We start from the raw sequence: 15,524 nt of genomic DNA, 5'->3' as shown, positions 1-15,524 counted from the left end.
AAACAAAAATTGGGACAGATCATTACCACAGATAAGCAATAAAAGAACTTCCAAAGGATAAATTTAAGACAGGAAAATAATCCCAGAAGGAAGACCTAAAATCAAGAAGGAACGTGAGTAAGCCTGGACATCTATTGGCCACGTGCAACCATAATAACAATGTATAACTTGTGAGAGTTATACAAATTAGAAAGAACTAAAACACTGGGCAACCCAGCATGTAAATCCAAATGACTTTAAGATGATTTATTTATTCTAAGTTTTTTATTCAAGAACAGAGTTAAACTGTTGATTAATTTTGAACTTCACCAGGGTAACCACTATAGGAATAATTAGATACACATCTTCCAAAAAATACAGGGACAAAAAAAAATTTTTGAAGTCAATCTAAAAGAAGCAGGAGACAAAATGAGAAATTTAGAAAAAGGATAAATATAAAACACAAACTATTGACTGTAGAAATGAATATAGAAGAGTAATAATAATAATAAATATAAAGACAAATGGTCAGAGTGGATTAAAAACAAGAAGATCCAATTATATGTTTTTAAATACAGGTAAATATTTAGTATATTTAATAACATCTAAAATGGAAGGACACAAATAAATCTACTTACATAAATAAAAAGCCTTACTGCACTTATTATACATAAACATAAGAAAAAGTTGTTTTACATTAAAAATATTTGATATCAAATTTGCCATTCCTCCAATGTTACTAATGAGAAACAGGGGGGAAAAAAATCAAAACATGTCCAGATAATGTGCTTCTTTTTTCCCCAGTTAGCAAACTCTTAGGCTTGGGGGGAAAGAGGCTTAGCACAAAAGGCAATTCTAACAACTAATATATTAGGGCAGATAATTTATTTCCTTTGGTAAAACAGGGTTAGGAAAAGGCAATTTTGTTTGCAGAGAAGAAAGATGAGCCAGCCTACTCCTGAGTAGCTGTAACTGATTACTCAAATTGAGAGGAATTTATAATCCTTTAGTTCTCTCCTCCCTCTTTGTACTCACTTTGGGGACATTTCCATGGGTAATACCATCTGGCTCCAGGAGATCTGATTTCTCAGAGAGAGAGAGAGAGAGAGAGATTGAAAAACAGAATTCAGATCACCTCTAGGGTTAAAGAAAATACCAGAAAAAAATGGTACCTGGAAAAGGTGAGAACTAGGATCTGTGCTACCAGCACACCTGAAACTGGGTGCTCCGGGGGTGGGGTGGGGCTTGAGGGGTTGAGGGGATCAGCATCCAAAATGGGGTGATGCTTAGGTTAAATCAAAGTACACCAATATAATAAAACACATAAACATTCAAAAAAAGGTCACTGTTTAAATTACATAAATCTCCCCAATTATTTACATTTCTTTCCCATGACCACTATTTTTCAGTTAAAAAAAAAATGAAAGTGGATTTTCAGGTGAGCTTTTTATATCTCACTCACTCACTTTTGTCTCATATCTCCTAGAACAGTATATGGCACACAGAGTAGGCACTCAAAAAGGTCTTCTTTCCAATAAACTAACAGACAGATACACTATTCATTCATCACCAAATTCCTATGATGAAGGCACGGATTTCTGCCACTTACAAGTTTTCTTAAAGGAAGTTTCTACCACATCCAGTGGCCCTCTGCTTCTCCCGTAGCACACTTGTGGTGAGCTTGAAACTCAGGTGCCTACAGTCTGGTGCTCCTGAGAATAGTTTATAGCCATTCCTTTCTGGAATTTTGTTGTCTATGTCTAAAAACAGCATTTTCCAAAGTGTGCCAGTCTATTTTTGAAGGTTAATGGGTTGTGACACAAACCATTAACTACTTAAACATAATATTAAAAGAATATAGTGCTATACACCAAAAACTAATACAACATGGTAAATAAAAAAAAAGAATATATTTATATATATTATTATATATAGGTATATATAACACATAAAAGTGATAAATTTTAAATCTTAATTTTAAAGGTGAGGAAGTTAGAGTAAAAATAAATTTTAATAGCCCCTTTGAGCATTAAAAATACCCACACTTATTTAGCTCACAAAGCTGTGACTTTTTACAAAGGCCTCAGAGAAAACCCTTCATTCATTCATTCACTTGTTCATTCATTCATTCACTTACTCATTCACTTACTCACTTAAAAATATTTATTGACCACCCATTATGTGCCAGGCATGTGGTTTGTGGCACCTGGGATACATTGGTGACCAAAGCCCATGTCCAAAAAGCAAATCAGAGTCTTCTCTGCATCATCTTACACAGCCTCTTTTCAGGAATACAGAGCACCCTTCACAACAATACGTATTCCTCAGAAAATCAGCTGTAGGGATAGGCTACAGCGTGCGGCAGCTTAGCTGAGAGCTGGGATCACGCTTTTCAAACTGGGCCACTGGGCTCGGGCCCCACCCAACCTGTGCTGGGCTGTGCAGAGATCAGAGAATTGTTACAAACGCCAGCAGGGAGCTGCTTGGCCTTTGGAAAACTTTACGTGCAAGGCATAGGAAGAGCACACGTACACTAGAATTAAAGGTACGTGTATTTACGATGCAGTGATTCCTCTCCTGGGCAGAGGCCCTCGAGAAATGTGCCAATATGTGCACACGAATCCACACAGAGTATTCCTAGCAGCAATGTTTCAATAGCCCAAACCTGGAGATAACCCTAATAATCTATCAAGAGCGGAATGGAAAAATAAATTGTGATATATTATTAAAATGCAATTTTATACTGCAATGAAAACAAACTAGAGCCACACAACACAGACGCATTCTAACATAATAGTGAGTGAAAAACATTCTAGAAGAATTTACAGAACATGTTATCATTTTTATACAATTCAAAGTACACTGTTTCACAAAAATATGAACATACTTAACACCACTGCACTGTACACTTAAGACGGTAAGTTTTATATAATGCTTTTTCTACCGCAATAGGAAAAAATAAAGCAAACAAAATCAATCTTTCGTTTAGAGATGTTTGTGTGTATGTATGTGTCTGTGACTGGGGACGAGGCAGAGGAGGGAGAAAGGACCCTGGGTCCATCTTGGTGAGGGGTCCATGGGTATGTGGGTGCATGAGTGAGCAACAAAGAGTACCTGACCATTCCTGGCTCAAGGACCTCATACCCAGTATTTGTTTGTGCAGCACAGACTTTGCAAGTGAAAGAGGAGAAGAAGGTGTGATCATTTGGACTAGAGGGAAGGCAAGGCAGTAATCTGTCAGCTCCATGGAAGACAAAGAAAGGCAGGTGAGGTGGAGAAGCAGGCTGGCTCTGGGGGAGCCGCAGGCTGCAGGAGACACCAAGCCTCCTTGTCACCCCAAGAGTCAACATTCCGGCAGCAGGAGTATCTTTAGTGACCCTTTCACCACTTCCCCCCATCACTTTCACTTTTCCTGTAAGTAGTGAGAGTAATTACCCTGGGAACATCTTAATGACTCATCCCTAGACAACATGGAAAGATAAAAGAGCCCATTTTTTTTTCACCATAAATAAAAAACTCTATTCTGTTAGCAGTAAGGTATTTACATGAAGAATGAGAAAAGGACAAAGACAAATAGTTATCTAATCTTTTAACAATATCCTCCAGTTGTTATAAACTTTCTTCAAAAAATCTTGGTCCAACAGGTAAATCCCCTATTTTACATCAAGAATATGGAAACGTGTTAAAAACCAACCAGAAGTCAGACCCTGGGTCTTCACTGCCCTGGCTCCCCCAACAGGAAACTCTGAAGCTTTCTGTCACAAATTGCTGCTTCTCAGTGATGGAGGTCAGCGCCAAAGCCAAAGATTCATCAACACCTCCCATAAGGGCCATGTTTGATAAAAACCCTAAGTTATAAAAGTAAACACTCACACATGTTATATTGCTACATATGTTCAAACTATACAAGGAAAAGAACATGTGAAAAATTCTTCTCTAGAGGGAGGCTACAGCACAGTGGTAGAGTGCCTGCTTAGCATGCACAGTCCTGGGTTCAATCCCCAGTGCCTCCACTAAAATAAATAAATAAATAAATAAGTAAACAAACCTAATTACTTCCCCCTTTAAAAAAACAAAAACAAATTTTTCTCACATCATTTAGAAACCTAGATATAAGGATACAAATTTCTGCAGAATAACAGAGCAAAAAGTTTTTTACCCCCAAACAAGGAAATTCCCAAATACAAACAAACATCGTGTGGATGTCAATATATTAAGTTATTCCCAGGAAGCAACATGGTGCTTGCAGATTCCCAACACAAGGAAAATAGCATCCTTTGATTCCTAAATTCCGTAAGAGGCTATCACTTTCATGTAAATCTGCTAAAAATAAGTATTTAAAAACCCAATGACTACGATCTGCAGCTCACAATTTGTTACTGAAATCTGCCAGAAGCACAAATAAATCAGAGGAGAAAGGAGTCACTGTGAGAAGGCTCCCCCCTCCAACTTCCCACAAAGAAAGGTCAGGAAAGAAAGGGGGGAGAGCTTGCAGGGGGACTCACATGGCCTTTCAATCTCCCCAACTTTTTAACAGCCTGGATCCACAATCTCTGGAGGGCCTGGGCGGTCTTCATGGCCTCTGGAGGTCAATCAGCCAGAGCGCTGTCTACATGCCAGGCTGCTCACCCATTGCCATCACTCCACGTGGTTACGTAAGGCAGATACAATAGTGGCCCACATTCCCAGCAAATCCTGTTGTCATCTCGCACAGTGACACATCCATACAGCAGGGACGCCGAACGCTTTGAAAAGCACCACTTTTGAGGAAGAAAGAAAGCAGTCTGGATTTGCACCACTCTGCCAGCTTTCTCTTTCTCCCTCTCTCGTGTGCCGGGGAACCACAGAATCTGAGTAACTATTCCTTGTAGACATGTAAAATGATTCAGTATCCAAGTAGAAATGATTAAGCAAGTAGGACATTCTAGAGCAATACCGTAAAAAGGAACATTTAGTTTAATGTATTTTTTTTTAAATGGAGGTACTGAAGATTGAACCCAAGATCCAGTGCATGCTAAGCTAGCACTCTGCCGCTAAAGCTATACCCTCACCCAGGAACATTTAGAAGAACACTGATTTACGTAGATGCTCCCATACATACACATACACATGAAAAGCATAAGCCTGCTGAAGAGCAACTGGTGATGGTGCAGGTGAACGAAATTGCTACTGTTACCTAGAAATTAAAAGGCATGAAGATACGATGTTTCACATCCTCAGAGATAACGAAGTCTGTACTGAGAGGGAAACAAGACATGGGCAGTTGGTGTAGCTCAGGCATCTGGGGTGGCAGGGAGTGGACAGAGCATTCACTCAGCAGTGTTTCCTCCTCTCCCTCCCCTTTATGTAAATTTAGCAGATAAAAGAATAACAAAGAGCCTTGCTATCTATTTCTTTCTTTGTCTTTACCATTTGCAGGGGAGGACGGGGGATGGAAAAGCTTATTTCAGATTTCTAAACATCTAGAAAAGATTGCACGGGATGCTGGAGACTTGAGAGCTGGGTTTGGGATTTTGGAAGCACCGGGGAACCGGTGATCCTTCTCCCAACGCAGTAGTCTGCGTTACACCAACAGGCCAGCCTGAGTGGTCTGCACATGAGGAGCGCACCATCCAACCAACTTGTCTGAGGTTGAGATGTGTGATAAATGCGGGTCATGAGATGCAGACCATATAGGAAGCAACTTTCAGCAGAGGCAAGGATATGAGTTTTAAAGGCAGGCCATCTGGGGGCAATCTCTGTTCTGTCACTTAGCTGTGGCACCTGGGATAATCTGTCACCTGTTTTTATAAAATGGGGATAATACACCTACACCTCAGAGGGCCAGTGTCCGCCTGGAATGCGGCAACCTTTCCCTACAAAATGCATTTGCAGAACAGGAACTTGAAATTGTTCAAGTCCTCCCCTTGGACTCCCCATGAGTAAGTTCTTCAGAAGTGTTGGAACAGCAGAACAAGGTCAGAAATGAAAGTTTGTTTCAAACCTTACACTGAGGAGGGCATGGAGGACATAGCAGCCCTACAGAAGCAGGACCATTGGAAGTTGAGTGGATGCCCAGGACTCAACCCTGGCTGTGCAGATGTTGCCAAGGTGCCTGCACCAGCCCAGCTCACCCCAGGGCTCCTTGGCTCACTGGGCCTTGGGTGCAGAGAGCAGCTCACGCCTCTACTGTGACCATCCTTAGAAAAACACTTGGGCTTCCCTGATGAGGAAATAAATACTTCTTTCCCTTATATTTATGCATATTGCCCAGAAGTCACAAACATCCTACAAATCAAGTCCAGATTCTTCTTCAGTGATTTCCAAAAGTTAGTTTCTGCCGTTACTCATTCCTTTTTTAAAAAATTGTGCTAAAAACCGCAGAACATAAAATGTATCATCTTAACTATTTCTAAGTGTTCAGTTCAGTAGTGTTAGGTCCGTTCACATGGCTGTGCAACCAATCTCCAGAATTTTTCATGTTGCAAAACTGAACCTATGCCCCCATTAAACAACTCCCCATTCCCCTTCCTCTCTGCCCCTGGCAACCACTCCTCTATTTTCTGTTTCCATGAATGGGAACTACTCTGAATAACTCCTGTGAGTGGCATCATACAGTATTTTGAGTTTTCTTTTTTTTGGTCCAGCTTATTTCATTTAGTATAATGTCCTCAAGACTCATGCTTATAACACGTGTCAGATTTTTCATCCTTTCTAATGCTGGATAATATTCCACTGGGTGTGTTTGCCATATTTTATTTATTCATCCACCAGTGGGTACTTGGATTACTCGCACCTCTTAGCTATTGTGAATAATGCTGCTATGAAACAGGTGTCCCCATATACTAATTCTTTACTCATTCATTCAACGAATGTTTACCAAGGGCAATGTGCCAGGCTCTGAGGATCAAATGAAGATCATAACAAATATAGCGCTGCCTTCAAGGAGTTTGATGGGAGCCAGCACTTGATCTCGTTGGGAGTGAGGGGTGCTTCCCATGAGCAAGGGACATGGAGATGAGATCTGGAGAATGATTACTATTGGGGGTGTGGGTGGGGCTGTGCAGATCCCAAAGCACAGCGCAGGGCAAAGACCCTGAAAAAAGACAGAGGGGAGGGGCCACCAGAGAAACCACTGCAGCCTGTTTCAGTGAACAGCTATTCTACCAGTGACATCAAAAGAATAAAATGACACGTTAGACAGGAGGGTACAGCTCAGTGATTGAGTGTGTGCCTAGCATGCACAAGGTCCTGGGTTCAATCCCCAGTACCGCCATTAAATAAATAAATAAACCTAATTACCACTCCCCCAAAAAAGAATAAAAAGGCTCTCTGCGGTGTACAGCTGCCTCTCCAAGATCTTAGGAATTTACCCTAACTTCCATAAATTGCTAAATTTCATAGTCACATACTCAAGAAACAACTATTTATTACACTCACCCTGTAGGTAAGAGACAAACTACCCTAAGTCATTATCCTGAGGGGAAGACAGTCTGGTGGGGAACTGGGACACGTGGACAGTAGTCACAACTTAGTGTAACTACAGCAGCAGATGAACATGCAAAACTCATTCATTCAACAAATACTCCCCCAGCACCCAGGACATGTCAGACCCTGCTGTCGAGGCTGGAGGGATAAAAACCAGAGTTCTTCCCTCACAGGGAGGATTTTAACAGGGGAAACAGACAATACACAAGGAAACATATCATCTCCAGTAGCAGGTAGTGTCATGTGATGACATCGGAGAGAGTGAATCGTAAGAAAATCTGGACCTCTTTCCAAGGAGAGGGAGCTGCAGATACAAAGGCTATGAGTAAGAAACAAGCTGATTAAAGTCATGAAAGAAAAAAAGGCCACAAGCGGCTGGAGCAAGGTGACCCATGACGCAATGGCAGGTACATAAAATGTGACATTGATGGCATGGGCACAAGTTATTTAACTAGGGATGGGAGGTCCGGGGTAGGCGGAAGTGGGCCCCAACAGTAGGGCAGGCCCCCTTACATTCCAGATGAGCTCAGCACTGAAGGATGACTAACTCCTCAGGCAGGTGGATATCCTGGGGAGGGAACCACAGGCAGAGCATGAGGGATAACCTTTAAGGTGTGTTCAGAACACTGCAAGCACTCAGTGTGACTGGGCAATAAGCTGTTTAACAACACACAGGGCATGCTATATTCTCAGCATGGACAGACAAAATAACTTAATCTACAGCTTGGGAATCTTAAAATACACACCCACCCCGGAAACAGGAGACAAGATGGTCGAGAACTGGAACAGAAAGAAGCAATTAACACTCAGCAGGCACCTGGTCAATTGCTCTCTCTACAGTTTTCCACTGATGCTCACAACCCTGTGAGTAAGCGACAACTGTGCCCATTCTACAGATAGGAAAGCTGAGGCCAGCGTTTACACAGCTAACACTGCCAGACACAGGTTAGAGGCTGGTACCCTACTCCAGACCTCATTCCTTTTCTACATGTAGAATGTGATGTGTGCCTTGCACACACTGAGCCCTTAATAAACATCATGCAGGTAGCTGGAAGGAAGGAAGTCAAAGGAGGGAGAAAGAACGCCAAGTAAGACAGAAGGAGCACAAATTAAAATCACCAAGGCTCCCAGCAGGCTAACAGCAGAGCAGAAACCTTGGGAGACCACCACCTGGATAAAATGGGCCAATGGTCTTCTGCATGAGGATTCCTCTGGTGTTTTTATCCTGTATTCAGTACATCATTTTAGAAAACATCTCAAGTTCTCAGAAAGAGAGGGTGTAAATAAACAGCCAGCCAGCCTCAGGATGGGTGGGCAAACCACAGCCCACCTGCCTAGAGCTGAGAATGGGGGCTTTTGTGGTCCGCCCCTCCCCACCCCCTTCCCCATGAAATTGGTCTTAATTTAATGGCTGCGAATTGGTCAAAATGCTCAACAGACACAATTTTGAAACACTTGTCAAATAAGTAAACAGGAACTTCTTTTTCTCAGAAAAGGCAGAAAATAAGCTCCACTCTTGCTCTTCCTAAAATGAGCATTTTTTTCCCCAGTTATAAAACAAACCTTTGGCTTCAAAGCACTTGCCTGTGTCTCTTCAAAGCTAAACCCTTCCTGGTAGCAGTAAACTAGTCAGCAGTGAGTTAAACAACCCTTTATGTAATTCTTGGTTTACCCCCCCTCCTCCAAAAGACCCCACAACACCCTTTCATGATTTATTCCTTAAGGAACAATCACAACTAGAGTGCAAGGTGGGCTCACGGCACACAGCTCACAATGGACAGCCTGAGTGTGACCAGGGTTCAAGAAAAAAGCTACACATAGAAGTTTAAAGAGGGATTCTTGACAGCCTAACTGAATTCAGAGGATTAGATTCCAGATCTATTGCTGATGGGTACCAGAGTGACTGAGGTGTTATTTTAATTTTATTTTTTTACCCCATCACTCTTTAGTTACCGAAGGTAAAGTTTCAGTGTCTAAGTACATAAAAGAGAACTGGGAGAGGATGACAGAATGCCTGCGGGCACAATCTGCAGTTTTGAAAGCAGTTGTGCTGAAATGTGAAAAGCAATGAACCCAGACTCCAAGAAGACACTCCCAGCCAAGACTCTGACCTCCCAGCTCAGCCATGACCCTGGGCACCCACTCGATTCGACTGCCGCTTGGTGAAAACAAGGATGCCATCATCTATTGCATAGGGTGAAAGCAGGCAAATTCCCATGATAACACTGTAAAATCCAGGCCCGGAAACTTCCAAGGGGGAGGTGAGGTTGTTATCAATATCCCTGACAATGGCGGCAACATAACGCGGTGCAAATAGCTCTGTAAGCCCCTGCAAACGCCTGGGTCCAAGCACAGCTCCCCACACACCCTACAAACTCTGAGTCTCAGTTGCCTCATCTACAGTGGTTTTTTTTGGTGGTGGGGGAGTAACTAGGTTTATTTATTTATTCTTAGAGGAGGTACTGGGGATTGAACCCAGGACCCCATGCATGCTAAGCGTGTGCTCTATCACTTGAACTATACCCTCCCCCAATTTTTTTTTTAGCGTTTTTTTTTTTCCTCATCTATAAAATGGATTCCAAATCCCTACCCTACTGTAATTGTTGTCAGGACTGAATGGAGTAATGCTTGTAAAGAGCCTTACCCAGTGCTCGACACACAATTGGCACCCTCAGTAAAGGTCTCCACCACTAATACTGCAGCAGCATCGTATGGTGACTACTTCTGAGTAAGAACTTGTTTTCTTCCTCCCAGAAGAGCATAGGATGATAATTAAGAACACATCACGGAACTCAAGGGAAGTGAAAATTTACGTCCACACAAACACCTGTACACAAATGTTCAGGGAGGTGTTATTTATCACAGCAAAAAAGTGGAAACCACCCAAATGTCCATCAATTGATAACTGGTGAAACAAAATGTGGTATATGCAAACAATGGACTATTATTCAGCCATAATAAGGAATGAAATACCAATACATGCTACATAAGATAAGTATAAACCTTGAAAACCTTATTAGTAAAAGCCAGATGCAAAAGGACAAATGTTATATGATTCCATTTATGTAAAATGTCCAAAAGAGACAAATCCACAGGCATCAAAAGTAGATTAGTGGTTGCCTACAAGTACGGGGAAAAATGGGGAGCAACTTTTTAAATGGACATGGGGTTTCCTTTTTGGGGTGATAAAGATGTTCTAAAATTGATAGGGTTTTGGCTGCACAGCTCTAAATATACTAAAAAATCACTAGATTATACATTTCATTTTGGTATATGAATTATAACTCAATAAAGCTTTTTTTTTTTTTTTTGAAGAAAGCATTGCTGATTCGGCAATCACAAAGTGGAGGCTCTAATCCTTGCCCCACCACTTACATTACTGAACTTTCCCTTGCCTGTTTCCCCCATCTGTAAAGCAGGGAGAGTAATAATATCCACTTCCCTAGGGTTGTTGTGAGAATTTAATCAGACAATTAATGTAGTGCCTCACACACAATAAATGCTCCATTATTTTCAATATCATAATTATTAGACTCATTTTCCAGAAAGAAGACCAAAGTCAGAGAAATAAAGGAACTTGTTTGAGGTCATACAAGTTAAAGGTGGCGGAGGAAGGATTCTAACAGACATCAGTGTGGTTACAAAGCCTGTATCCTTTCCACTGAAGCTGTCTCCTCCACTGTACAGTGATGGTGCCTTTCAGAACCTACCCGTGAGTGATGACTGGGTCCCTGGCCTACAAAAAAACAACCAAACAAAAAGCCATGGTTGTTGGTGCTTGAGCACCAGATCTGCGATGGATCCAATCACTCTGACAACTCAGAACATCTTAACAAGCATGATGGTCTCTTTGAAGCAGCTTGCCTTGGTTCAGTCAGCTGGGCTCAGTAACTCTTCTGCAGTGACTTGGTAAGAAGAGGGTGCAGGAAGGGAATCAGGTCGGACTTTATTTTATTTCTGGCTCTCTCAGTAACCAGTTAGGTTTAAGTTCCCAAATGGTTGTGCTCCTATGAACACACATAAATGAGGGGCATGAAACACATCAACATTACCTGAACGTTACAATGCCAGTGCCAGACACTGTGCTAAATGCTTTATCACTGTTGCCCATTAATCCTTCCCAGAAACTACAGTTCCTCCCATTTTTACGTATGAAAACATAAGGCCTGATGATCTGCAGAACAAAGAACTGAAAAGCTGGACTTCATTAAAATTAAAAACCTCTGCTTTGTGAAAGACAATGTCAAGAGAACAAGAAGACAAACCACAGGCTAGGAGAAAATATATGCAGAAGACACATCTGATAAAAGACTGTTACCCAAAATGTACAAAGAACTCTTAAAACTCAACAATAAGAAAACAAACTACCTGAGTAAAAAATGGCCCAAAGACCTCAATAGACACCACACCAAGAAGATACACACATGGCAAATAACCATACAAAAGGATGCTCCACACCGTATGTCACCAGGGAAATGCAAATTAAAAATAACAATGAAATACCACTTTATGCATATTAGAGTGGTCCAGATCTGGAACAAAGATGACACCAAATGCTGGTGAGGATGTGGAGCAAAAGGAACTCTCATTCACAGTTGGTGAGAATGCAAAATGGTATAGCCACTTTGGAAAACAGTTTGGTAGGTTCTTAAAAACACTAAACATACTCCTACCACATGATCCAGCAATCATGCTCCTTGGCATTCACCCAAAAGAGATGAAAACTTATGTCCACACAAAAACCTGCACACAGATGTTTATACAGCTTTATTCATAACTGCCTAAACTTGGAAGCAGCCAAGATGTCCTTCAGTAGGTGAATGGATAAACTGGTACATCCAGACAATGGAATATTATTCAATGTTAAAAAGAAATGAGCTCTCAAGCCATGAAAAAACATGGAAGAAACTTAAATGCATATTATACTCAGCTCTCTGTATCCCCAGGCTCCTTGGATTCAACCAGCCATGGACCAAAAATATTTCCCACTCCAAAAAAATTTCCAGAAAGTTTCAAAAAGCAAAACTTCAATGTGCCATGCACAGGCAACTATTTAAGCAGCATTTACATTATATTATGTATTAAAAGTAATCTAGAGATAACATATACAGGAGGCTGCGTCTGGGTTATATGCAAATACTGTGCCCTTTTATATAACGGACTTTCTTCAGCATCTGTGAATTCTGGTATCCACCAGGGTCCTCAAGCCTATTATGTAAATTTAAAAATATACATACACACACACACATATATATGTATATATATCCTGAGATATTAAGAAACTCATACGCAACCCCACAGCTAGTGGGCAGATGGTCATGATCTGTCCAGATCTGCATGAGTCCAATTTTAGTAAGATATGAGGCAAAAAAAAAAAAAAAAAAAAAACCACCAGCAGATAATTACATTTAAGACCTCTATGTTCATAGTTCTGGTACACTAAGCTATAAAGTATAATTATAATTTAACAGACAATTCTTATTTGTAATTACAAAGAAGCCATTAATAAGCCAAAAAAGAAGGTGCTAATTTGGCAACACAGATACAGCCCTGTCTCCTCCATGATTTTAAATCTGACTAAGCCAGTATAACTTAAAAACACAGCTTCACTTTAAGAAAACAAACACACATTCAAATCACTACCCATGCTGGTACCAAGATAAAGAAAATTATAAACTGCTTTGTCAAAAGGCAGGTTAGAAAACCAATTAGGGTGCTCAGCTAAATCCAGCCAGCAGGATTGGCCCAGCATTAAAGACCCAAGGTCAACCATCCCTCCCAGACCCAAGGCACCATCAGAGGATACAGCTCATACAGAAAGGAGCAACACAATGCTTCTGCCATGTAACAATGTGCCTGGTTCATCTCCGGAAAGTTAGTAAGCCTACGGGCAGAGTCCTGAGCCTCAAAGACCTGGCCTTCCTATGAGAACTGAGGAATAAATACAAAAACTTAAGAAAAACCCACCGTTAGACACTGTATTGCCAGCACCTGGGAGCATGATAGAAATGCAGAATCTCAAGCCCTAACTTGGACCTGTAGATATGAATAGGCATATTAACAAGAGTCCCCATGTGACTAATGGGCACATTAAAGATGGAGAAGCACAGGGCTCCCCGACAGAACTTCGCACCACAAGGGCAGTGCTGTCCAGCGTGGTAACCAGGAGCCACACTCGGCTACTAAGCACTCAAAATGTGGCTCCTGCAATTAAGGAACTGAATGTCTAACTTAATTTTAATTAAATTAAATTTATAAATAGCCACATTTAGTACATAATTCATTAGCCATATCCCTAGCAGTCATTTAGGCTGTTTCTAATTTTTCGCTACGGTAACTAACACTATGGCAAACATTGTTGCACACGTAGTCCCCCTATAAATCGTAGTATTTCTGAATTAAAGAGCATACTCATGTCTAAGTCTTTCCACGTGTACCGACCTATTACTTTTAAAACAAGTTCTAGCAATTTACAGTGTTGTAGCAGGATGAGTCAAATGCCATTTTAAGAAGGAAAAAAATATCACTTATTTACAGCAAAAGTGCTTGTTTATACTTTAAAGATCTTTTGGGTATTCTTCTAAAACTTTTCCTGCAAAAAAGCAGCAGAGATTATGGAAAAAAATATTTTGAACTCCCGTAGGCATGTCGACATAACTCAGCAAATGACCCTTTGAAAACACTGATTTAACCAGCTCTCAGTAAGAGACACAATTTTCTATTAAACCATTAATCTGTGGATGATATCTAAAAGTTTACAATTTATGGCTTCAGCTGCATGAGTATTTGTTACACATTTTAAGTATCATGAACTTGACAATGGAATGTGTACTTGCACAGGACTTTCAGTACAATGAGTGTGCACTGCATCTCAGGGAACTAACAGAAGAAAACAAAGACTCGCTCGGTGTTCAAGAATGTATTCCACTAAGCGGAGGGGACAGCAAAGACCAGAGACAGGAAGGGGAAAGGTGAGGTTTCCTGTCTCCACCTCCCCCAAGGCTGAAAGGTGGGAGCCCAAGCCAAGCTATTAAAAATAATGAAAATGCACATTAACAAGCCTTACTAATGATTTTGACTTAATAACGAAACAGAGTAGATGAAACAGAAGCAAGTCGTACCAAAAAACTCAGGCTTCTCTGTATTTTTTTTTCTCATGTCAAAATTGAAAGAAAAAAGTTCAGATGTTTGAAACAGCCTTACTACTAAACTTAGAAAGAGACCACATTCTTTGATCTACTATCAAGTATGCCATTTTTACATAAACTGAGCTAAATGGACAGTCCATTAGAAAAATGTGTAGGATACCCCCCTTGCCCCTTCTCTTTGCATTGCTTTCCTTTACTAGTGACATGGGAAATTTCAGATACAGGTATTATTTTTTAAATTCTGAATTAAACTATGTTGAACTCCTCTCAAAAATCCATCTGTGCCTTGTAACATAAACTACTGAAACTGTATGCTATCTCAAAGCATAAAAAGGCACCCAATATTTCCCTTGTGTGGAATTTGTGGTTATTAGGAAATCAGCAAAGGTCACTATATAGTAACAGACATAAAACCCACTAGGTGGCGCAATGATGCAGAAATTTAAAAAGACTGCTGTTCGCCTTCACATTTAAAATCTCAAAATGTAATTTAGAGAAGATTAGAAACGGACTTTAATCATCACAACAGAACTCCACCGTTACAGCTTTTATAAGAGGCAAGGTACATCTGCAAATCGTGGGAGAAAGCTAAAAGGGGAAAATGACATTTTTAGTTGTCATTCATTAACATTAAAGAAACAACAAAAGCATGTTCTGATCAGTGGACACTGTCCATGAAGTTTTTGACCGTGCTCTGGTTTTGGGACAGTCAAAGCAATTTAAACCATCTGGAAGGTAGAAGACAGCACTTTCTAATTGTTCATCGCTGAATGTAACTGGTCTGGAGGAACATAACATCCAGGAAAAAAGAGCTACAGGAGTTAAAGTCTCATGGAGAAGGTGGAATCCATTTACTGGTTCATTCAATAAACATGTATGAAGCACCTCTTTCACACCAGGCTTTGTGCTGAGGGCTAGAGATTAAACAGC

General features: G+C 40.7%; 1 protein-coding gene across 9 annotated transcripts in view; it reads right to left on the bottom strand.

Annotated features, from left to right (window-relative positions):
• TJP2 (tight junction protein 2) overlaps positions 1-15,524 on the bottom strand; it is a 111,118-nt gene that overhangs the window by 39,607 nt on the left and 55,987 nt on the right. For 2 of the 9 annotated variants that reach the window (XM_031449827.2, XM_031449829.2), the window contains exon 1: positions 4,485-4,624. The exons of 6 other annotated variants lie outside the window; for them this stretch is intronic. In XM_031449827.2, coding sequence (XP_031305687.1) covers positions 4,485-4,556 — 72 coding nt within the window. In that variant the 5' untranslated portion in view covers positions 4,557-4,624. Of the gene's footprint in view, positions 1-4,484; positions 4,625-15,524 lie in introns of those variants that run through there. One more of the 9 variants, XM_031449823.2, reaches the window with a different exon arrangement.

Source organism: Camelus dromedarius, chromosome 10, assembly GCF_036321535.1.
Source record: "Camelus dromedarius isolate mCamDro1 chromosome 10, mCamDro1.pat, whole genome shotgun sequence".
NCBI classification, from domain to species: Eukaryota; Metazoa; Chordata; class Mammalia; order Artiodactyla; family Camelidae; genus Camelus; species Camelus dromedarius.
The sequence above is the reverse complement of the archived record's forward strand: the minus strand, read 5'-3'. Positions and strand labels throughout refer to the sequence as shown.